Source organism: Sus scrofa, chromosome 7 (genome assembly GCF_054392235.1).
Source record: "Sus scrofa isolate SSC_HxYL_T2T_F1_AM1 chromosome 7, Sscrofa_HxYL_maternal_Yorkshire_Landrace_v2.0, whole genome shotgun sequence".
NCBI classification, from domain to species: domain Eukaryota; kingdom Metazoa; phylum Chordata; class Mammalia; order Artiodactyla; family Suidae; genus Sus; species Sus scrofa.
Window position 1 is genome coordinate 100,553,215 of NC_139389.1, and position 26,359 is coordinate 100,579,573.

The window sequence follows — 26,359 nt, forward strand, 5'->3', positions numbered from 1 at the left end:
TGCAAAAGGCAGACATCTAATTATTCAAGATCTTTTAGATACTAAGGACTATTCACTTGTGAGAAAATTCAAAATGATATATGACAGTCACTAGATTCATTTGCCAAAGCTGCTGTTGTTTTTGGTCTGTTACTGCTGAAAGAGTTGGGTCTACCTGTAGTATTGCCTAGGTGACTTGAATGCACTGCATTTCATCCTCCTAAATTGCTTACCATTGAAATTCATGGATTAGGTTTGTTATTTTGGTAGTGTGTTCCTTGTAATTCTGCTATAAAAGAGTAATATTCCCTTGATAATAATGATTTGGAGTCAGCTAAATTAAATTGCTTTGATTCATTGAAAGTTGAGAATAAGGACTCCATAGTGAAGTAGATCTGGTCGTGAATCTTGGCTCCTGGTTTTGTGACTTTAGGTGAGTTACTTGATCTCTGCTGGTATATTTGATATTAGTATAGTTTCCTAATTAAATGAGTGACCTCTGGAGCCAGTTTGTGAAGATTCAATCCTGGTTCTGCTAGTATATAAGTTACGTGACTTCAGGCAATTTACTAACTTTTCTGCCTCCTCTTTCTCATCTGTAAATTAGAGATAATAATAGTACTTACCTATAAAACACTTTTTTTTTGTCTTTTTTAGGGTCGCAGTTGTAGTATATGGAGGTTCCCAGGCTAGGGGTCTAATTGGAGCTACAGCTGTTGACCTACGCCACAGCCACAGCAACGTGGGATCCAAGCTGTGTCTGTGACCTACACCACAGCTCATGGCAACACCAGATCCTTAACCCACTGAGCGGGGCCCAGGATTGAACCCTCAACCTCATGGTTACTAGTCAGGTTCGTTAACCACTGAGCCACGACGGGAACTCCTAAAACACTTTTTAAATATCTATCTGGCATGTAGTGAGCACTCAATATGTTTGCTATTATTGTCTTCTACAAAATGAGAACAGAAATAACATAATGAGCTATTCTGAGGCCTGAATGAATGAATAAAAAAACTTTGCACATGGACTTAGTGAATGTTCAGTAAATGATGATGGTACTATAAAGGGATTAATATTATGATATTGCAGCAGATTTTTCTGTGGAGTAAGCATAGATTCAAGATGCGTAATGGAAGAGACCACACTGGAGCTCCCTTGCTAATTGGTCAAGATACATAGTGAGTTCTAACATTCTGTTAGGTCACTTGTACAGAACAAATCAACTTTTTTATCCAAGCTGGTGCACAAGATGTGGTGAATGAAAAATCCTATTCAATAAGACTTGAGTATTGCCATCTTGGTATATCTATTGTGATATAGTTTGGAGTTGGCCACACTCTACAACTAGCCAAGGTATCAACTGTATTAGGTTAAGGATATGAAATAAAACTGGGGAGTTCCTGTTGTTGTGCAGTGGAAATGAATCCAACCTAGTATCCACGAGGATGCAGGTTTGACCCCTGATCTCGCTCAGTGGGTTAAGGATCCGGCATTTGCCATGAGCTGTGGTGTAGGTTGAAGACACATCTTGGATCTGGCATTGCTGTGGCTGTGGCATGGGCTGTCAGCTGTAGCTCCAATTTGACCCCTAGCCTGGGTACTTCCATATGCTGCGGGTATGGCCCTAAAAAGCAAAACAAAAACAAACGAAAAAACTTTTGCCAATGTAAGGATTATTGAGAAAATATGAAAAATGGATAGGGAGTCATGGTGCAGTCTGCTAGTATTCGACCCAACTCTAGAATCTGTTATCCCCTTCTTCTACAGTAATAGAATCTTGATTTTATTTTATTTTTCAAAGATAAGCATACTGATGCCTGGAAGAAAAGACTGCATTTCCTAGCTGTGTGACTAAGTTCTTGCAAAAGAGATAAATGCAGCATCATTGTATGTGTTCTTATAAAGGTCACTGACTCAGCTGAAATATACCCTATTTTACCATTCAGTTTCTCCTCTTTTTTTTTTGACCTGTGCTAAAGACATGATAACTGGAGTTTTAGTAAATGTTTTGGACCATGAGACAATCTGGATGATGGAAGCCAGGTACCTAGAAAGGTGGAAGAGTTAGAAGCCTGAGTCCCTGTGCAGCCACCAGCTTTATATCTCCTATCTCTAGACAGGTTTTACAAAAGAAAGACATAAACCTCAATCTTGCTTAAGCTAAGATACTGCTGTGTTTGGGTGTTCTATAGTGTGTAGAATATATCCTTATACTAAGGGGAAGGAGTGTTAATAATAAAGCACCATTGAGATTTAATGGCTGGTGTACAGAGGGGTGCATGGGGGATTTAAGATATAAGGAGAATTGAAGGAGAGAAGCATAAATGACCAAGGGACTGAGAGGATTGTCGATCTACTTTGATCATACTGGTGGAATTTTATTAGATTAATGGGAAATAGGAAACCTTTTTGTGGGAAAATACTTCATGCAGTGGCATTTGTACAGCTAGCTATCTGAGTATGTTCTGATGACTACTGAGGGTGATTAGAAGAGCTGTTGACATTGAGGGGGGCATAAATCATTCTTGTCTTTGGAATATTAATATTTTTCTATAGGCTACTATTGCTAGATGATTATGCCATTGTTAAATGAAGAATTTGTAGCTCTGTAAAATTTTTTTTCTGTTAAGTTTTTTCTTATTGATGACACTTCAAATGTCTCCTCTAAAAATTTTCGATTGGCAAATATGAAAAAAATGTTAGAAAACATTGGATTAACCATTTTCTGTAGAAGAGGTTGAAAAATGATTCTTTTGGATCCTACACAGAAAATGGTTGACATTCTTTCATTCTTTTATATAAAGATTATTCTAAAAAGTTGTTAATGTGTTGATACCTGGGCCCTCAATTTTAAGTGGTTTTATGATGCCAAAATAATTGATTTGACACATTTAGTTCGGTAGCTTTGGATAGACAAAGATTTGAGAATGTTGTAGTCTCTTTAATCATGTTGCCTAATTTATGATTTGGTTTTATTTGGATAGTGTGGAAGCATAGGCTTAGAAAGACTGCAGGAGATCTTATATTTCATTGTAATTTATTGTGGTGATTCCGATATAGTTTTTAACTTTGTTTTTTCCTTCTGGAGCTATTCATTCCTTTTCACATATCTGTGATCGTTTCCGTTTTGTTTATTTAAAGGTTAGTAACAATTAAGTACTATATGTACTTTACTCATCACTTATCATCTTATTTCCTTTTCTTTTTTATTTTTAGATTTTCCTAGACAGTGCATATAACTTGAGTGGTATGGAAATACCGCATACCCTCAAGTTGCTAGCTATTCATTCTACTAATAGAATATCTTCTTCAAGCGTAAATTCCTTTTGGTAAAGGCAGTATAATATTTTATTATATTATTATTTCTTTGTCAGTCTTTAATTTATACCTTTTCTAATTTGGTTTATCTAATGTGTCCTTTTTTTAAAAAAATTACGTTCTTTTTCTCATATTATCTTCTATCACCTTCTGTAACAAGTGATTGGATATAGTTCCCTGTGCTGTGCAGCAGGACCTCATGACTTATCCATTCTAACTGTAATAGTTTGCAACTACTAACCTCAAGCTTCCATAATGTATCTTAATTTGACTTTTTAGTGTAATTTTTTTTAGGGTCACACCTGCAGCATATGGAAGTTCCCAGGATAAGGGTCGAATCAGAGCTACAGCTGCTGGCCTATGCCACAGCCGCAGCAATGCCAGATCCGAGCCACGTGTGTGACCTACACCACAGCTCACGGCAGGGACTGAACCCACATCCTCATGGATACTAGTTGGGTTCGTTAACGCTGACCCTCAGTGGGAACTCTTTAATGTATCTTTAATTAGTAATGAACTTGAACATCCATCTGTCTACTTAATCTGTATTTTAACCTTTTTATCAATAGTATGATGTAATCTTAGGCACAAGGGCTTAACTTATTTCATTTTACTTGATGTCTTCTAGTTACTAGTTATATGACCTTAAATGTTTTTATAATTGATTGACAGCATAGTGTTGTGAAAAGGGCATTACATTTGTAGACAAAAGAGCTCCACTCTGACCTTAGCTTTATACTAGCTTTGTAAATGATGTGAGCAAAGTACTTAATACTGTGAGCTACAGTTCTTCATCTGTAAAGGGGTGGTAAATAATAATTATAGTGATTTTTTTCCTAAGGAAAAATTGAAATCACAAATTGTATAGCACCATACAAATAAAAAACAATAAAATACTTTGTCTTCACTTTTTTTTTTTTTTTTTTTTTGCTTTTTAGGGCCGCTTCTGTGGCATATGGAGGTTCCCAGGCTAGGGGTCAAATTGGAGTGGCAGCTGCCCGCCTACGCCACAGCAACGCGGAATCCGAGCTACATCTGTGACCTACACCACAGCTCACGGCAACTCCAGATCCTTAACCCACTGAGCAAGGCCAGGGTTTGAGCTTGCAACCTCATGGTTCCTAGTCAGATTTGCTTTTTCTGCACCACAACAGGAACTCCTTGTCTTCACTTTTTAAAAAATACAGGAATATTTTATTAGAGTTTTTTTTGGTTTGACTTTTTATCTTAGAACTGGAAGTTTGTCCTACTTCCAACCTCTAGCAACCACCAATTTCTCTGTATCTAAGAGTTTGTTTTTTATAGATTCCATATATTAGTGAGATTATACAGCACCTTTCTCTCTCTGACTTATTTTACTTATTGTAATACCCCTGAAGTCCATTCATATTATTGTAAAAGGCAGGATTTTCTTTTTTTGTGATTGCATACTGTTCCATTATATATATATATATATTGCACCCATTTCCTTGACCCATTCATCCATTGAAGGACACTTATATTATTTCCAAATCTTGGCTATTGTAATTAATGTTCTAGTGAACATGGAGCCACAGATATCTTTTCAAAATATTGTTTTTGTTCCTTTGGATAACTACTCAGAAGTGGCCTTGATATGATAGTTGTTTTTGATTTTTTGAAGATCCATCATACTATTTCCCATAGAAGCTGCACCAATTTGCATTCCTAGTAACAGTACACAAGGGTTCCCTTTTCTCCACATCCTCACCAGCACATGTAATTTCTTGCCTTTTGATAATAGCTATTCTGACAAGTGTGAGGTGGTATCTCATTGCAATTTTTATTTGCATTTTGCTGATGATTAGTGATGTTAAGCACCTTTTCATGCACCTGTCTGCCATCTGTGTGTTGTCTTTGGAGAAATGTCTCCTTAGATCCTCTGCTTGATTTTAAAATGGATTCTTTTTTCTTTTGAGTTGTATGAGTTTTTAACATATTTTGGATATTAATCCCTTGTCAGATATATGGCTTACAGATATTTTATAGGTTGCCTTTTCATTTTGTTGATAGTTTCCTTTACTGCTCAAAAGGTTTTTAAGTTTGATGTAGTCCTGCTTGTTTATTTTTGCCTTTGTTACCTTTTTGCTATTGGTGTCAAATTCAAAATATCATTGCCAAGACTCTGTCAAGGAGGCTATAAAATTTTATGGTGGAAAGTCAATGGAATTAAGGAATGGCTAACCATAACCCCTTTGTTTAATAATAATTAATCATAGGTTTTATTTATTAAGCCCATACTACATGCTAGTCACCATGACTAGCACTTTACATACATACCCTCAGTTCAAGACTACTTTAAATATTCATTTAAACTAGCAAAAGTAAATAAATTAGAGAGACAAAAGAATTAATAGTCCGACTCAGTCAAAATATAATGATAGCTATAATAATTGTAACTATTATGTTTTAACTCTAATTGGCTCATAATGAATGTTATTAACTCTAATTTACAGAGAGGTTAAATAATTTGGTCATAGTCACACAGCTAGAAAGTAGAGAAAATAGGCAAACACTGTTCTCGTTGACTCTAAAACTTGCTCCCTATTAAGCCTCCAATGACTATGTTCCTAAATGTTATTGAGTGTATCTCTTTGTATAGATAGTTTAGTAGCTGCTTTTAGTATTGCATTAAAAACGCGTAACTTGTCACAATCTACTGGTATTGATGTTTTACCAATTTGAACGAAATTTCATTACCCCCTTTCTCATTTATAATGTGATGGTCTTAAATATTCCCTCTACATGTATGTAAAACCATAACTGACAATGTCATACTTTTTGCTTCACCTGTCAAACATAGTGCAGAAAACACAAGAACAGAAGGGCAAAACTTATTTTTACTCATATTTTTCCTCTTTCTTCCTTCTGGGATTTATGAGGCAAAAAGAAAACTCAAGAGAACTTGTTCCTTAGATCCCTAGCAGATCTGTGTTTTCTTTCCACCTTTCACAGTCATCTTACATTTGTTTTCGATATCTAGGGTGTTTAGCTGTTCTTTGTGGGATGGAGAGGAAGAAGTACGTTTTCTCTGTCTTGGTCTGGAACTGAAAGTTGTTTCACTATAATTTAAGTGTTAAAACAAAAACAGGTAAACTGGAGTTATCTTGTGCAGTTTTCCTAATAGTGTGCTACTTGGGAGGAAAAGCTTGAGGCCTTTAAATCTCGGGATTGAGTATACTTGACCTATCCTAGTAATATAATTGCCTATCCTTGAATTAAAAAGCACATGTAAAGGACATTTTCTAGCTTCTCTTGCAGTTCTTGAAGTGAGCAAGTTCGTAATAACAATAATAAGAAAGTCGCTATCCTTGATTTTGGTTCTGCCACTTACTGACTTCATGGCCTTGGGAAAGTTTTTTAATCTCAATGTGCCTTAATTTTCTCCACTGTAAAATGGGGATGATAGTACTTATAAGATTGTCGTTGCTTCTCATTGTGAAGCAATGAGAAAGGTACCTTGCATTCAGGAAGCACTATATAAATGTAGCTATTTATCATCATTATACTTAGAATGATAGACCCATATAATGGGAATTTTTACAGTCCCTTTAAGGTTAAAAAGAAAAAATTCAGCCTTAGAGAAGGTAAGATGCCTTTCCTGATTCTTTTGTGGCCCAGTTCTATATAGGTGTTATTAGGATATACACTCAGACATTAGAGCCTATACATTCCAAGATATCATGCTGCCTATGAACATCATCACATTCTTCTGCATCCTGCATTTTCATCTAATACTAGATTGTGTACATTTGTGTTTTTACTTAGCATTTACTGAGCTATAACATCTCACTGGTGGTTGTACCTTAATTTATATAAACTTCTTTATTTTAGGGTATATAAATTGTCTCTAAACCACCTATCTGGCTCATGTATTAATGAATTGCATGCTAGCCAATAATATCATTATATTATTCTTCACACATGAAGCAGCAAAGATTAGCCTTTAAGATCTTCATGCCTCTTAGATGAAGATTGAAATGTGTGTTTTTAAAAGATGTGTATCCCACTAAAATTTTCAGTAGCATAAAATGTTTACTGCACTTTTGAGTCCGTTCTGTAGAAACTTTTAAATCTGTTTGAATCTGAATTTTTGTTATTTAGAAAGTGTTCTCTAGAAAGATTGTGCCTCTTTATTCATTATTTGTATTATCTGAGACTTGGAATTTTTTCAGTACATCTGTTGGTCCTTATTAACTATTAAATGTAATGTTTGAGGACTCTGCAGGTATCAAGAGTTAGCTTAAATGTCAGTTTTTGATTTGAAATTATATTTGGATATTTTTCTTACTGAGCATCTACTTTTGTCTCTTTCTGCATGTAGCTATAAATGATAAACATGAAAATGATTTTGAATTTAGTTCTAATTCTTCTAGGACTTTATTTTAATTTTGCCTAGGATTTCAACTATAGGTATTAAATATATACACACACTGTGTAATATTGATGCCTTTGCTTTTTCATTCTACAAATATTAGTACAGGGCTTGCACTGTTTTAGGCACTGTGCTCTTAATCCCTGCTCTCCTGGTACGTATCTTTTAGTATAGGAAAGAAATAAGCCAGTGACTATTGTGAATGCAATAATGGGGGATGATGAGTGCTCTTTTTTTTTCAAATAAGATATCATAGCATTCTTATAGGGTTTTAAGTTTCTCTTTCATCCTTTCTTGAGTTCAGGTTCCCAGTTTTGTTCTGGAGACTACCTTTAGGGATCAATCCTGACTAGGCTAAGCCACAATGGTAAACCCATTCCACTTGAGGGTGAATGATTTTGCAAGGGACAAGGTGACTTGATCTTGGCTAATAGGATATGCAAATTTGTGATAGACTTCTCTCTGTAGTTTCGTCTCTTTTAAAATGAAGCAGACTAAAAGAGATTACCAGTTGTTCATTAACACATAATTACATGTGGCTGGAATGAGGCAACCAAATTGTATCATGAAGAGAGCCCAGAAGCAGAAACTGACATGCCAAGAGGGTAGAATAGAAAGATGAAAAGTTTTTTGATTATTTCATGGAGCAGTTGAGTGAAATAACTTTTCATCAATTGAGAAATTAAATTTTCCTTATTTTAAAAGCCATTTTTGAGGTAAATTTTCTCTTACACATGTCCTAACATATCATAATTGATACAGGTTTTCAGGCATTGTCCCTAAAAAGAGGTGACAAAGAGATCTGAATTATAAGAACAAGCCAAAGAGATTGCAGGTGAGGTAGAAGGAATAGCAAAAATGAAGCCCCCATGATAGGTGAGAACTTGACATACTCCAAAAACTGGCAGAAGTTTCTGATGAGCAAGGGAAAAGTAATAGTAACTAACATTTATAAGTTGTGTTACAGTTTCTAAATCACTTTTACCTATATTGTTTCATGTGACCTTCACTATTGAGGATATGCTGTTATTCCCAAACTATAAAATGGCCTGTATATTTATAGCCAGTGAATTGTTTTGAAATGGTTGCTCTTTCTACTATATCACGTTGCCAATTGTATATATTATGTATATACTTGATAACCAGATAAAATGGCAAAAATTCATTTTATTTGTATTTGTTAGTGTTACCACTTTTCAGCAGTATTCATTTATTTAGGGCTGAAGGTGCAGGTGCCAAGGCCAGATTTCTGTATCCATTTGAGTAGTATAAATTAATTGCATCAGTAAACGCAAAGTGGTGTGTTATCTTGAGTTAAGGTGAGTAGGATACTCCCGATAGAAACCTCATAAATGTCGTTATATATTTGCACTTCATAACTAGGAAGATTAATTTCTAAGTTATCAGCGGGTTTCAGTAAATTAATATTTTGTGCTTATGTTGTCAGGATGTGTGACATTTTAAATTCATATGTGCAAGTACTGTGACTTTACTGAGAAAAGCATACTGTGAAAGTATGATAGATGACTGTACGTAATGAATGAAAATTGAATTTTATAATCTTGGTGGGGATATGAAAATTTCCTTTTTTCTCCTCTTCAGCCCTCCCCTTTTTTTCCTTCCCCTGCTTTTTTCCTCCCCTCCCTTTCTTTCCCTTCTCTTTACTCTTCTCCTACTTCCCTCCCTCCCTCCATTCCACATCAGTTTAGTTGATTTCACAAATTGTTTTTACATAAATAAGTTAATTTCAGCTAACATTAAAGGACCATTTAAATTTATGATACTTAAAAAAAGACAAAAAGACAAAAAAAATTATGATACTATTTTTATTTGCTTTTCCTACTTCTTTCTTAAATTAATAAATACATAATTTTATTACTACCCATTTCCTATATATGGAGGCTGGACAGTAAGAAGGATTTTAAATAACTTTTTTTTATTTTTTTTATTTATTTTTTTGTCTTTTGTTGTTGTTATTGTTGTCGTTGTTGCTATTTCTTGAATAACTTTTTTTTAAACAGTACTTAACTTGAAAATGAATTGAGATAAGTTGAGAAGTTATTTAAATATATAGTCTTGGACATATATTAATCTGGAATTGATTTGAATTATATATGTATAGGGTGATTTAAATATTTGTACTTTATAATTGATAATTATTTTTTCTTTGAAAATTTCATTTATATTTCCCTTTATCAACTTGATGCTTTTAAAATACTTCACTGCATCATAGTTGTCATTCATTAAATTTATTAAACATGATTTTATTTTTCTGTTGAATTTTTTAGTCTTTTCTGTTAAATTGAATTACTCTAAGGAGCACACTGTAACAACTTGCTTTTTTACTCTTACATTTATTTATTTATATATTTATTGGAGGGCCCCACCCGTGGCATATGGAAGTTCCCAGGCTAGGAGTAAGATCAGAGCTACAGCTGCTGGCTTACATTGTAACCACAGCAATGAAGGATCTGACCTGCGTCTGTGACCTACACCACAGCTCACAGCAATGCTGGATACTTAACCCACTGAACAGGCCAGGGATCGAACCAGCATCCTTGGGGATACTAGTTGGGTTCGTTACCACTGAGCCACGATTGGAGTTCCTTTACTCTTTTAAAAAGTTCTTCTAAAGGTGATAACTCTCTAAATGATAGTATACATTTATTATAATCTAGGGAATCATTATTATTTGAATATTTATGATCTTTTGCTTTGAGAAAAAGGCTACTAAGAAGATTCAGAATTGTTTCGCAGTAGCTTGTTGACTGTATTACTAGTTATTTTAGTTGATTCTCACAGTCTTTGAAATGTGTAAAAAATAAAATTTTCACATTAACATTTGGATTGAAGGTGATCATATCTATAGAATAAATACTTTGATTTTTTCATTATGATTGTACAATGATGATGGTTTTGCTGAGGAAAATCTTCTTCATTGAAATTCAAAATGCAAGCACAGAGTATAACTATTTAATGAATTAGCATCCTTCAATTATTGATATTTTCAGTTACATCCACAAACTAGAGATAGTTTAAACATTTTGTTAAGATTTTTTCAACTTTGTTGGAGCATAATTTATATCCATAAAATGTATACATATAAAGCTTACACATAGATGATTTTTCTTAAATCTTTACCTTCATATTAACTGTCATTTCCCTTTTTAATCAGTCATCCGGCTTGCTTCCTGGCAATTGGTGGTGTGATTTTAGTCACTCTATGATAGTTTCTCTGTTCTAGAACTTCATATAAATATATATTCTTTTTCTGTTGCTGGTGTCTCACCAGGCGTGTTTTTGCGGTTCATCCATGTTGTTGTGTAAATCAGTAGTTCGTTCCTGTTTACTGTTGAATGATATTCTATTTATATTAATGTGTTGCATTTATCCATTCATCTATTGGTTAGATGCTTGGACTTTTTTCAAATTTTTGACTCTTAAAGTGGCTATTATGTCTTATATAAATATTTGGTAGAATTCACACATAAAAGCCATGTGGGCCTAGAGTTTTCTTGTGCAAAATTTTGCAAATACATATTGATCTTCTTTAATAGTTATAAGGCTATACGATTATTTAGGTTATCTCTTCCTTATTTGAGCATTAGTAGTTTCTTTATTTCAAGAAATTTGTCCATTTCAGGTCTAGCTTCATACTTATTGACCCAAAGTTCATTACATTACCTCCTTATCCTTTTGTAGCATCTGTAGTGATGCTTCCACTTTCATTACTAATATTGGCAACTTACCTCTTCTTTTTTTCCTATTGATTAATTCATCTGGGATATTATCAGTCTTACTGATCTTTTCAACAACTTGTTTTTAGTGTCATTGATTTTTTTTTTCCTAGTGCTCATCTGTTTTATGTTTCAGATATAAAATTCTATGTGATAGAATTTACATTGTGAAGCTTGTAAACTTTCAAATACTTTCATACTTGTTGAAGTATAATCAGGGACTTTAAAACTATATCCTTTTTTTCTGCCTGTTGCAATCTTATGACTTGTTTTAAACCCTATAATATTTTTTGTTATTTTAGTTAAAAAAATCAAATTTATTTCATATTCATTTTAAAAGAAATGAAAAATGAGAAAAAGTTTCACTTATACTTATCCATACATTTCTTCATTGTTTACATTCAAGTTTCCTGTGATCATTTTCTTTCAGCCTGAAAAAAAAAATTCCTTTATTTTTTAAATTTTTTTTAATTTTATTTTTCTCTTTATGGCCGCAGCATATGGAGATTCTAGGTCAAGCATATGGAGATTCTAGGTCAAGGGTCTAATCGGAGCTGCATACCTAACTGATTATGTATCAAGACTCTATAAAGAACTCTTAAATCTCAAAAATAAAGTCTCATATAGAAATAGGCAAAGATATCAAAAGACATTTCACCTAAGATGATATATCGATGGCAAATGAGCACATGAAAAGATGATCACATGCTTAATGTCATTTGTTATTAGAGAAATTGAACGCAAATGGAAACCTCATTGAGATACCAGTATGCAACTATCAGAATTGCTTAAAAATGGAAAATACCAAATGCTGGAGAAATTATAGAGCTGTAGGAACACTCACTCATTACTGGTAACAGTTCAGAATGAGCAACTATCTTAGAATACAGTTTGACCTTTTCTTATAAATATTTTCTGTATGACCCAATAATCCCACTCCTAGTTATTTACCAAAGTTAAATGAACACTTACAGTTACAGAAACATGCTTTTGTTTTTGAAGGTATTTTCACTGGGTAACAGTGGTATTGCCATTTCATTTTATTTCAGTACTTTTAAAAGACATTATTCCCTTGTTCCCTAGCTTCTTAAGAAGCCCCCTGAAATTTTTGTTAAAAACGTTTGTGTATTTTCCCCTCTATGACTAATCTTCTCCTCCAAATTGTGGTTTTATTTGTACTTAAAAACACATTTGGAAATACTGCATATGCCTGTGACTGAGCTAGTTACAACATACATTACTTTAAGTTTGATGACACGTTTTGTTCTGAGAAGTTCTTTTTCAAACTGAACACCAGAATGGGGAAATGCTTGTCCGTTTCCAGTTGGCCATGAATCTGATAATGTAAATCACTTTCTTGTTAATGATGATTGGTACTTTTATTAATTAGAATTTTAGCACCTGAGCAGGTTTTGGTTCATGATGATAGATAGCTACTATAAGATGATATGACTGTGCTGAAAGCTGTCAAACAGCATACTATCTGAAGATAAGTGTTGTAAACAGTGGCTGCTTTAAATTTTTTTCCGTTTTTTTATCAAATCTCTTTCAGATTTTTTTTCTCTATAATTTTCTCTTTGAATGTATTTTTAGTTGACATATAACATTGTATTAGTTACAGATGTGCAACATCATGATTTGATATTTGTATATTTGTAAATCATAACCACAATATGTCTAATTAACATTTGTCATCATATATAGTTTATTTTTTTCTTATGATGAGGGTATTTTCTGTTACTTTTCAAATTCACTTGTTTTCCAGTGCAGTGTCTAATCTGTTCTTAATCATTCCCAGAGAATTTTTTTTTAATGTTAAGATTTTTTTTTTGTTATGGAAGTTACTTTTTTGTGATAGTTTTTATTTCTTTTATCAGTGTGTTCAATTTTTGAAATTTAAGTCCTAGTACATATTTTTAGTAATTGTTTTAGGTCCTTATATGCTGTCATCATCATCTGTGACTTCTGGGTCTGTGTTAAATTGACTGATTTTCTTCTTGGTTATGGGCCACACTTTCCTACTTGTTGGCATCATAGTAAAATAAATACATTTCTGCAAAAGTAATTTATAATTATTTGGCTGTGTTTCTATTGATGGGCAGTTATGGTGTTTCTAGTTCGGCACTATTTCAAACAAGGTTGTAATGATGTGTTTTTGTTCATATGTTAAAATGTATCTTACTAAAAATTCCTGCTAGTAGTCTTTCTCATCAAAGGGCATCTTTATTGCAAACATTTAACATAGAATGCCATGTTGCCCTTTGCATAGGGTATATATATTTATATTAATTAAATGAGAGCTGAATTATTTTTAAGTTTAGAAGGCAATCCTTTAATGAACATGGTTCATGGCAGAGCAGGCCAGGCTCTTAGTCATTTGATTCTGTAGCACATTGTCACATATTATATTTCAGCCTTAGCATTAAAGTAAAGCCACTTGAATGTGACTCTTAGAAACATCATTTTCACATAGTCAGATGCTAAAAGGAGCAGTTATTGGTCATTTTCCTGTTTGTTAGGTATAAGAAAAGTCAATTCAATAGTCTTATAAATGGTTCTGCATTTTGTTGTTTCTGATGAAATGATTGCTCTAAGACATTAGTTAGGTAGCATAGTTTATATTCATTTTCTCTTGTATCACTCAGAATGTTAGTTGCTGCAAGAAGAGGCTTTAGGGGGTTTGTTTTAGTGACATTACTTCCCTTTGCAATTAGAATCCACTAGAATATTACCTTTTGGGGTCAGAAAATTTTGTCTTGTTCACTGCTACAACCTGCAGTGCTTAGGACAATCTCCTTATTGTAATGAGGACTCAATGAATATTTTGAATGAATGAGTGGATAAATCCTGATATTGTGGAACATTAAGTGAAATAAATGGTAGATTTGTTCTAGATTTTTCCATTATAAATGTTGCTAAGAACTATGCTGCATATTTAAAAGTAAATAGAGCTTAATAATATGAATGACTGAACTGAGTTAAGCATCTTATTTAGAAGGTAAACTACTTACTGGTGGCATAAGAGAGTATGATTCAAAAATGGCCATTGTGTATGCCATTTCTTCTTCCTCAATGTGGTTCCTTCTCTGTTGCAACCATGAAACTTTTCCTGGTCTTCTAATGCTACACTCTCACTTCTCTCAGAAATCTCATGGCACTTATCTGTATTAGATATCCTTCTCTATTTTGTATTCCGAATTACCCTTTTCATTTTTATCCCATTTTATCTCTGCTGTTGGATTTTTATTATACTTTTTTAATTTTAATTTTTTAAATTACTTGTTCCGAGGAAATGTTTTCTTCATTGCATTCTGGAGGTATTCTTTACCTGCCCCATTCTTAATGGTAGCCACTAGACAGAAGTGGCTATGGAGGAATTCAAATGTGGCTAATATAACTGAGGAACAAAGTTTTTTATTTTAATTAGTTCTGATTTAAATAGTTGCATAGTGACTATTGAAAAAGACAGTTGCAGCTTTAAGGCTTACAGTGTATATCTTTATCAGTCTACCTTCAAATAATGTACCACTTAATGTGTGGTAAGACTATGGTGCACTTCCATTTCCTCTCTCCTATCCTTTTGCATTTTGTTGTCATATATTTTACTCCTACAGATTTGTAAACCCAATAAGACATTGTTTCCATCCTTAAGTTAAATAGCTATTTATCTTTCAATGTGAATAAATTAAGGGAAATCTGACTTTGTTTTCTTTAGATTTTTATCATTTCTGGTGCTATTTCTTTCTTTGTGTTTATCCAGATTTCTATCTGGTATCATACTCCTACAAGAAGGATTTCACTTAACATTTTTTTGTGTGTGTGCAGTTTTGTTGACATAGAATATTTTTCAGCTTTTTTTCTGGAAAAATTTATTTTTGTGATGTATCTTTACTGGGTATAGAATTCTAACTCAACAACTTCTGCCCAGGATGTTGTTCCATTGTCTTTTGTTTGACATTGTTTCTGACAGAAATATGGTTTCAGTCTTTGTCTCTCTGTATGTAATTTTTTTCCCCTAAAAGCTACCTGCAAGATTTTGTTTTTGTTTTTCAGCAGTTTTGCCTACATTTAAAATTTATACTGTTAGCAATTCTCTGCATTTCTTGGATTTGTGGTTTGCTATTGTTCGTTGATTTTAGAAAATTCTCAGCTAACATCTTTTTATTTTTTGGCTGTACCTGTGGCATATGGAAGTTCTGTGGTGACCTGTGCCACAGCTGTGCAGCGAGGGATCCTTAACCCACTGTGCCAGAGTGGGATTGAACCCCCACCTCAGCAGTGACCCAGGCCACCATAGAGATAATGCTGGATCCTTAACCCACTGCACAACAGCAAGAACTCCCTCAGCTAACATCTTTTAATGTATGTTCTCTGTTTCATTCTCTCTCTTCTCCTTCTTGGATTTCAATTACATATGTGTTAGATCATTTGATATTCTCCCACATCTTTTGAGTTCCTTATTCTTTTTTCAATTTTTTTTTTCCCTCCTTGAGTTTTATTTTGTTTACTATCTATTGGCCTCTCTTCATGTTCACTGATTCATTTTGAGGTTTGTCCAGTTTTCCGATAAGCCTGTTGAAGTTTCTCTGATATTTTATTTTTATGTTTATGTAGCATTTCACTGCTGAATCCCCCATATTTCATACTTATTGTCCACATTTACCACAAGATTTTTTAATATATCAATTATAATTATTCTAAGTTTTCTGTCTGATAGGTAGTTCTAATATATGACTCATTTATAGATCAGTTCTGGTGTTTGCTTTATCTCTTGAAAATGGTTTGTTATGTCTTGCTTTTTAGTGTTTCATGATTTTTTTTGTTGCATGCCAAACAGGTAGAGAGCAATAAAGACTGAGGTGAATATTATTTATGCCCAGAAATGGGTATCTTTCTTCTTTGAGGCTGCTTGTGTATATGTGGATGAGGGTTGAGCCATTCTAGTAAGTGTTAGAATTGGGTGGTGTTGTTGCTGCAGAGATCTTAAACTCCTTCGGTGGTGGTCTACTGCTACCCCATTCCTGGTTTGAGACTTGAAGTGCTGCAGTGTTTGCTCTGTATTCTAGTTCACTCTTAACCTTTAGCAGGTCTTCGGATATCTGCATCACAGGATGATCTTTCTCCATGTTCTTTGTAACTTTTGATTAGTTGTTAGACATTATGAACTTTATACTATTGGTTGGCTATATTTTGTTACTTTTCTTTAGAGAATGTTTATTTTGATAAGCATTTAATTTACTTTTGGATCACCTTACTTTTTTAAAAAACTTATTGTAGTTGATTTACAATGTTCTGTCAATTTCTGCTATACAGCAAAGTGACCCAGTTATACGTATTTATACATTCTTTTTTTCACATTATCCTCCATCACATTCCATCACAAGCAACTAGGTATAGTTCCTGGTGCTATATAGCAGGATCTCATTGCTTATCCACTTCAAATGCAATAGCATGCATCTACCAACCCCAAAGTCCCAGTTCATCCTGCTCCCTCCTCCTCCCCTTTTGGCAAACTACAAGTCTCTTCTCCATGTCCATGAGTCTGTTTATTTATTTATTTATTTATTTATTATAGACAGGTTCATTTGTGCTGTATATTAGATTCCAGTATAAGTGATGTCATATGGTATTGGTCTTTCTCTTTCTGACTTACTTCACTTAGTATGAGAGTCTGTAGTTCCATCCATGTTGCTGAAAATGGCATTGTTTTGTTCTTTTTATGGCTGAGTAGTATTCCATTATATATATGTACCACTTCTTTTTTTTTTTTTTTTTTGCTTTTGAGGGCTGCTTCCACAGCATATGGAGGTTCCCAGGCCAGGGGTCAAATCAGAGCTACAGCTGCCAGCCTACAGCACAGCCACAGCAACACCAGATCCGAGCTGCATCTGCGACCTACACCACAGCTCATGACAATGCCAGATCTTTGACCCACTGAGTGAAGCCAGGGATCGAACCCAAAACCTCCTGGTTTCTACTCGGATTTGTTCCCACTGTGCCATGATGGGAACTCCTGTACCACATCTTCTTAATCCATTCATCCGTCAGTGGACATTTAGGTTGTTTCCATGTCTTGGCTATTCATCTTAGCTTGTTTTTAAGTTTTGTTGTAGATCTTATTAGTACAGTCTTTATTCTATGGCTGGAGTCATTAAACTTTGTCTCATGAGGAGATCTGGGCCAAAGCTTGTTTTTTGTGTAGCCCTTGAACTAACTAACTGTGGATTTTTCATTTTTAAAAGATAGTAAAGATAAATTAAGATAAGAATATGTGGTAGAGACTGTATGTGACCTACATAGCCTAAGATATTTACTGTCTTGCCCTCTACAGAAGACGTTTTCTGATGTCCAGCACTTACTTAATCCAAACTTCTGTTTTATTTCTTAGGTTTCTGTTGAATACCCCAGATTTTCTGTAGTATTTTCAGTCTATTTGATTGGAGCTCATATGTCTCCCCTTTATACAGTTTCTGATGAGAGATATGCAGCTTTCAGCTACTCAGCATTTAATTTTTCTTTCCTTGATAATTGTTATTTGCCGGTCTCATGAGGTCTCACTATGCATGCAGAGCTTAATGTCTAGCTGGAGACTCAGATCACCAGTGCAAATTTCTGGAGTTTTTCATCTGGGCAACCACCTCCACTTTGGTATATTAGCCTGAAGATTCCAGCCACCTTATATTCCTTGAACTTCTTTATACTCTGTCTTATTGCCTCAGAAGATAGCTGTGCTTTGCTTGAGTTACCCATTTGGTGCTGGTCTTTAATAAGTGTTAGTTAGAAAGCTGGAATAATTATAGAGCTTATCTTTGTTAACCTTATCCCAGGCATTTCAGTCTTTTCTGACCTTTGCTCAATGTCTGAAAACTATTTTCCTAAAATTTTTAAAAAAGTTTTCTAGTTGTTTATATGTGAGGGCAAATCTTGTACCAGTTATTCTTTCATGGTTAGAAGTGGAACTCTTTAGTAAACATTAATAGAAATAGTTTGAGACTTTTGGTATAGTATAAACTAATAGTTATAATTTTATCAGAAATCTTATTTGGTATAAATTGGGTTTCTTTTTTAAAGTGTTTCCAAGAGATATTAGCACGATATTAAGAAAATGTGACAAAGATTCACAACTGTCCTGCATCTTGGATGCCTACTCTGTGCCCCAGACTTTGTACAACTTGATGGATACAGAAAGAGTAACACATGAACTGAAGACTAGGTACGCAGTCTGGTAGGGCAAGTGGACATATGTATTATCTGTTGCTACATAAAAAATTACTCTGATACTGAGTGGTTTAAAAAACATTTATTTTCTGTTGGTTAATAATCTGGGTATGGCTTAGCTGGATCTCTTGGCTCCAGGTCTTTCAAAAACCTGAAATTACAATGTGGACCAAGCTGCAGTCATGTCAAAGCTTAACTGGTAGGAGATACATTTCCAAGTTCAATTACATGGTTGTTGGCAGGAATCATTTCTTTCTCCCTGGGCCTCTTCATAGGGAAACTCACAGTGTGGTAGATTATATCTCTTGTAATTTATCTCAGACATGAAATCCTGTCATTTTCGCTGTATTCTACTTAAGAAATAAGTCACCAGGTGTAGCCCACATTCCCAAGGAGGATATTACACAAGGGTGTGAGTATATGACACAGAGATCATTGACAGCCATTTTAGAAACTGCCTACAATAACATATGGCATATAAATTATGTAAAATATTAAAATTGTCTATAAAATACTGTAGCTGCATTAATGTGTATAGACGTAATAATGGTTTGCTACTGGTATGCTTGGTGCTTTCCGTAGATTAGAACCTCTCCCAGTATTCGGTTGGGAGAAGTAGTGTATATGTTGTCCACTTTATAGATAAATAAATTCAAACTCAATGAGGTTACCTAGCTACGATGTAGCAGAACCAAGACTCTAGTCTAGACTTCGCTGATTCTAGCACCTATATTTATAATCTGCAGGTTTTGTCAGCATTAAAATAGAATTACCTTTTGTTGGACACTTCTTACGTAAGCCTTATAGTAAATGCTTTATATATATTAACCTCATTTAAGCCTCATAACAACTCCATTAAAGCACCTGATCTTACTGATGATATACTTTAGATTCCAGAGTCAAGGAATTACTTTGAAAAATTATCTATATTTTTGTTTCAGAGATATTAAACAAATATAACCTGAGGAGTCACTGTAAAATGAATCATTAAATATCTTCTATTTTTAAAAAGTGGTATTGCTAATTAAATAAATTTGCAGAAGAGAACCTGACACATTTCAATCTCAAACATATTCATAAATATTTGAAAAGAAAACAACCTACTCTGGAAAGAAGTCTCAACAAATATTACTGTATAAATTTTGTTCAGAAACTGGCTCATGTAGTTAATGTTGAAATATTTTTACTAATAAATCTGAAGTATTTTCATTAGTAAATTCATTCACAAATAAATTGAGTGGCTTTCATATCAAAAGCTGTACGTACTTTCTTCAGTTACTCCATTCTTTGCAAAATGAGTCTTCCAGATGAAGAAAAGACGAAGAAGTTATTTTCTCATGGTTGAAAGGTCACCATAATACTGCTGATCTTAGGGCCTTTTAAACCAGTTTGTTTTAATAATATGAAGGTGTCTTATAAAATATATATTGATAATAATATATACAAAAATTTATGATTTTGTTTTGTTTTGTTTTGTTTTTAGGGCCGCACGTGCGGCATATGGAGGTTCCCAGGTTAGGGGTCTAATCTGAGCTACAGTTGCTGGCCTACAGCACAGCCACAGCAACACCAGATCTGAGCTGCATCTGCAACCTACACCACAGCTCAGGGCAATGCCAGATCCTCAACTGACTGAGCGAGGTCAGGGATCGAACCCATAACCTCATGGTTCCTAGTTGGCTTCGTTTCTGCTGCGCCACTATGGGAACTCCTGATTTTATTTTTGGATCATTTTCCTTATAAAAGCACTGTCTCACATTCTAAATTCATATTTGCTTTTTTAAGTGCACTTGAAGCTGATGTGCTCAGATTCTGTGTCATGTCATATGACATCCTCTGTCATTATGACATCCTGCACTCACTCATTCACTTATTTACTCAGAAAAGTTCTAAGTAGTGCTCTAAGTATTTTGACTATATCAGGGAGCACATCATGAAGTTTAAATTTTAGCAGGCAAGGTTAAAATAATAAACAATACATATATAAACAAATATCCTAGGTAAGTAAGTAGGCATTCTGTACGGATAAGGGAAGAATTCTATACCTGTTCTTTTAAACCATGCTAAGGAAAATTACATAGAAAACTACATGGTTTTCAGCTTGGCTTATTTTTATTGATCCCTTTTAAAAATAATGGTTAAGAACAATAAAGTTTGGGGAAATATTCTCTCCAAAAACAGAGTTAAAATGATGCTGTTAAGAAAATGACCATGTTTTGCTTCTATAATAATTTCACGCTTTTTACAACTCATATAATATCAATGTTGCCATAAAATTAGTAATTTAATATCTTAGATTTTTTGGTGGTGATTTATGAAAACCTAAAGCACTTGGTATTACAAAATTTATGTTTCTATAAAATTGTTTCTATTCAAGTTAAATTATGCTTTTACTAGCTTTGAATAATTATGGTAATTTTTATTATAATTCTAAGTTAAATGTTACAGCATGTCTTTTTATTATTTGTTATTGAAATGATTCTTATTTAAGAAGCTATCTATTCTTGTGTCACAGTTATCTTCCTAAGGTAACTTTTTTTTAATAAAGGGGAAGATTAAACATTTTAAATATCTTATTGTTGTAGCTTAGAATTAACTAGGGTGTTATTATAGGTTTAGCATATGGTATGACAACATTTTACAGAGTTGCATATTTGTCACAGAATTGCAGAGTTGTCACAAACAGTATTATTAACTCAAATGTTATACTTCTTTTGTTGACTTAGCAAATTAAAGCCATTCCTTAGACTATTGCAGTGGATTTTTAAATGTGTTTTTTTAACCAAGAATCCCTGAATGTCTCTATTTTTTTCTATATAATGTAAAAAGTAGACCTCACATGACTGGATATTTTACATGAGATGTTGAATAGACTTTAGTTATTCTTATGTTTTACTGATTAGATACCTGAAATAGAGAATAGATACCTGAGAAGAGTAGAATAGGGTTTTGAGAAAGGATTTTGAGAAAGAGACAGAATAATCAGGGGAGTCAATGAAAAGAATGTTCTTGATTGACTTGAGAATAGTTATTAAAACAAAAGACAAAATACCAAATTTTCTTTGGAGTACTGCTTTTTTATTTGGTTTTCAAACATTCTTAGTGAGTACAATTCTTTTCATTCTTGATTTAGCCAGTATAAACTAGTAACAATGAGGAAAATAGTGTAAGAATAAATGGGAAGGAAGTAGAATGTTTCTGGAACACTCCTTTGAAGAGATTGTCTTTTCTTTGAATACTTGGCCATTTAGAAGCAATTGAGATTTGAATTTCAAAAGGAGGAAAACAGCAGCCCTATGCTCTAATTTTTGAAACCTCTTCTCCAGCTTTTCTGTCTAGTCTTGCATAACTGTTTAATTAGAGTTTAAGTGCCCATCATATTGTCTTGTACATAGAAACTATTTCTTACCTTTTCTTATTTCTCTTTTATAAGGAACTCTGTGCCCAGAGATAAGGTTTTTCTTATATAGCTCTGGAATTATCAAATGGTATTAAAATTATATTTTTGCCTATAAGTTTTCTCCTTGGAGATAAAATTGTTTTGTTTCCAAAGGAAATTCTAAGCCTAGTGATGGAGAAGTGATAAATGAAACCAAGCCTGAGAAAGCATGTACAATTTGTAGTTTAAGATGCACAGTAACTAAGATTTAACTTGGTATTAGACGTCTGTTGTCATTGTTGGTATTTTTAAATAAATTTGAGGAAGGAATAACCTACCATCATCCATATGAACCTTTGCTTGTGATGTTTGGAGTTGTTCCCAGCCACGTACTGGCTGTGATAACCTTTGCTTGGCTAATATGCATGTCACTTTCAGAATTTATCCTAAAAGTGACAATTTGCCCGTCATCTTCAGAGTTAAGTGCTGTAACGGCAGCTGAGCAGTGAGATGGAGTGGGTGGAGCTGAGATCTTGTAGGAATGAATTCAGTCATGCAGAGAACATGTTTCTGTTTGAGATAATGGAAACATAGGCCCAGAATAGGTGGTTGAATACATTTTGCTTGATTTTGAGTGGTTATTCAAAGATACAATCTTTTAACTTCCATGTATGTGCTATTGGGCAATGATGTTAGAAGGAAAAGTGATGATGGCACTTGGAGGACTTTCAGGCTTAGAGTTAATTAGTTTATTCTCATATAGCCCTGATGCACATGGTTGGTTTAATATACCAACTTAAAATCTTCTGCATTAGGCTTGTTATTAGGCAGTTAAATTATTTGCCAGCCTGTTGGCCAGTCAATACCAATATGTTTCTTTTAACTTTATGAATCTCAGCATATGGTATTTTACATATCCTAAATAATTTAAATACATCTCTTTATCTTTCCACAGCATGTAGAATCCATGAAGCACAGGTAAATAAAGCTTCCTACTGATACCACCAGGAAAATCTCTTTGAAAGAGTCACCACAGGACTACCACAGAGACTAATTTGTCTGAAGCATCATGTGTTGAAACAAGAGAGGACTGCTGGCCTTGCACAAGCTAGAAACAGAGTTACGATGTTTTCAATTCTTTGAGCTCTAGGAAGCCACGAAAGTGAGTTGAAAGTCTGAAAATGCGGCCATGGACTGGTTCGTGGCGTTGGATTATGCTCATTCTTTTTGCCTGGGGGACCTTGCTATTTTACATAGGTGGTCACTTGGTACGAGATAATGACCACTCTGATCACTCTAGCCGAGAACTGTCCAAGATTTTGGCAAAGCTGGAACGCTTAAAACAACAAAATGAAGACTTGAGGAGAATGGCTGAATCTCTCCGGTAGGTTCTAAGAAACTGAAGAAGGAGTGGTAAAATATTACACTTTGTTTTTAGGTGCCAGGGCTTCATTGAGCTATTAAAAAAGCCTTAATGACTTCTATAAACTGTGATTTTTGTAAAAATTTAAGAATTTTCAGTATTTTTTGTACTAGTGATATCTCTATATATTTAACATAGAGTTACACTATAATGGGAAATCTTATTTTGCTTATGAATTTTAATATAGGAAAAACTGTGCCAGTTATGTACCTATATTTTGTTGAGAATTATCTTCAGCATGTTGTTAACTTTGATACATTAAATATGAACTTTGTATAATTCAAATTAGTGTATATTAAAATTTTTATAACAGACTATAACAAAGATGTTATAATAATTGAGAGGCTGGGTTAGGGCCACACCCGTGACATAGGGAGGTTCCCAGGCTAGGGGTCAAATCAGAGCTGTAGGTGCTGGTTTACACCACAGCCACAGCAATGCAGGATCCGAGCCGCATCTGTGACCTACACCACAGCTCACGGCAACACCAGATCCTTAACCCACTGAGCAAGGCCAGGTATCCACCCTGCGTCCTCATGGATGCTAGTCAGATTCATTAACCGCTGAGCTATGGCAGGAACTCCAAAAAATTCATTTTTAAATAAAACAACTGTATCTGGAATCTAGAGAACAATTATAATTGCTACTTCTAATCTATTAAAAATGTGATATGTATCTGTTAGAAGTCATCAACTATTGGGAAAAAGTCTCATATTTCAGGGAGCAGGTGAGCAGAATGTTAAGTAGATAATCTCTATATTTGCTTTCAAAGTTGTTGGATTTAAAAGTTTTCTAGGATCTTCTAATTTCTCTACTTTCAATATGATGGCGATCATATATTTAGTGTTGCTGTCTCTCAAGACAGAGGTTGAAGATTTGAGAAGATGAAGAGGTGAGAGTCACCTGGATGTGGTAATTGACCCTAAGGGAAGTAGTGTGGAGGAAAAGAGTGCAAATTCATTTCTTTTTGAGAAACGAATAAATTGAGTTGAAAGAGGAAATGTTCTGTTGTGCAGCGAGGCTTCGGAGGAGGAGGAGGAGGAGGAGGGGAGAGACCTATGTTGTGAAGGATTAGGGGCATTCTGTGAAGAAAGAATTACTTGGCAGTCCCTGCCTCCCTGTCCTCACTGCCTTTTACTCTTTATTTAGAACTTTGTCATCCCTTTTGGTAGTTCCATAACTTTTTTCTTCACCTATTATTTTTGATCTTTTTATGTTCTATGAAAGACTGTGCTAGATGTTAAGAGTTTTACAACAATGAATAAAGACCAGCACTGTCATTTGTAGGAGTAGTACCATTCAGCAAAACACAAAGTAATCAGGAATTAGAAAGTGGACAGAGAACCTCTTGAATTGTGTTGTTGGGGAGAGCAAGAAAGGAAGGATCATGGACAGCATGATCTTTGAGTAGAGTCTTAATCATTTGTATGGGTACCAAAGATTGATAATTTAGAGATTAGTAATACAGCTATCATTTATTGAGTTTATTATGTGCCAGGTACTGTGCCAAGAACTTTGCATGGATTATCTCATTGAGTTTCACAGCTTCCTTCTATTTCCGTAACCACTTTACAGATAAGGAATCAAAGGGATATTGAGTGATTTAATTTTTTGCAGGGTTACACTTTTCACACATGGTTGGCACTTACTTTGATTCCTGGCAGTGTGAGTGGAAAACCAGGGGTCTTGTGAACAGTTTTGCTTCTCTGAATAGAAACCAGAGAGAAGTCAATGCTTCAGAAATCTCAACTAAAAGTCTCATGCAGGAGATCAACAAGAGTAATTGATTTTGGAGTGTACTTTGTAGTAAAATCTAGTTCTACATTATGAGAATTTTCTCGAAAAAGATGTTGCCCTTTAAATTAGGCTAATAAAAATTCCTCATTTTTCTCCTAATTTCAGCTTAAATACTGATACTTTAGTTGGCTTATTTCTGACTGCCAAATATCTTGTTTCTATTATATGAAGGAAAGATTACCTTTAATGTGAGTTGTTTCTTCTGCAAAATAATCTTTGGTTCTCAAGTCAGTTTCTTTCTTTTTTTTTTTTTTGGTCTGTTTTCCTTTTCTAGGGCGCCTCCTGTGGCACATGGAGATTCCCAGGCTAGGGGTCTAATCAGAGCTGTAGCTGCCGGCCTATCCCAGAGTCACAGCAGTGTGGGATCCGAGCCGCGTCTGTGACCTACACCACAGCTCACGGCAACTCCGAATCCTTGACCCACTGAGCGACGCCAGGAATCAAACCTGCAACCTCATGGGCTACATAGTACACTGTGTACTATGAACAAAGCTGTTGTAAACATTTGTCCTGTAGGTTCTTGTGTGTAAGTGAGTTTTGCCTAGGAATGGAGTTACTGGCGGTCATATGTAAAGTGCATTTTAACTTTATATAAGGAGCTGCCAAATGTTTCCAGAGTACCTATACCCTTTTTTTCCATTCCCACCAGCAATGTTTGAGAGTTGTGGTTGCTTTCAACCTTCCTAGTACTTGCAGTTGTCAATGTACTTTTTTTAATTTAAAAATTTTTTTTTAATTTTTTTATCTTATAATGATTTTTATTTTTTCCATTAGAGCTGGTTTGCAGTGTTCTCTCAATTTTATACTATGCTGTTAGGTGACCTAGTCACACATGCATATGTACATTCTTTTTCCTCACATTATCATGCTCCATCATAAGTGACTAGATATAGTTCCCAGTGCTATACAGCAGGATCTCATTGCTTATCTATTCCAAAGGCAATAGTTTGCATCTATTAACCCCAAATTCCCAGTCCATCCCACTCCCTCCCCCATGGCAACCACAAGTTTGTTCTCCATGTCCATGATTTTCTTTTCTGTGGAAAGGTTCATTTGTGCCCTATATTAGATTCCAGATAAAAGGGATATCATTTGGTATTTGTCTTTCTCT

General features: G+C 34.4%; 1 protein-coding gene across 10 annotated transcripts in view; it reads left to right on the forward strand.

Moving 5' to 3' along the window:
- FUT8 (fucosyltransferase 8) overlaps positions 1-26,359 on the forward strand; it is a 288,757-nt gene that overhangs the window by 101,391 nt on the left and 161,007 nt on the right. For 7 of the 10 annotated variants that reach the window (XR_014809102.1, XR_014809103.1, XM_005666321.4 and 4 more), the window contains one exon: positions 22,984-23,412. Coding sequence is in view for 8 of the 10 variants with exons in the window: in XM_005666321.4 (XP_005666378.3) it covers positions 23,210-23,412 (203 nt within the window). In the remaining 2 variants the exon portion in view is untranslated. 10 annotated transcript variants of the gene reach the window in all.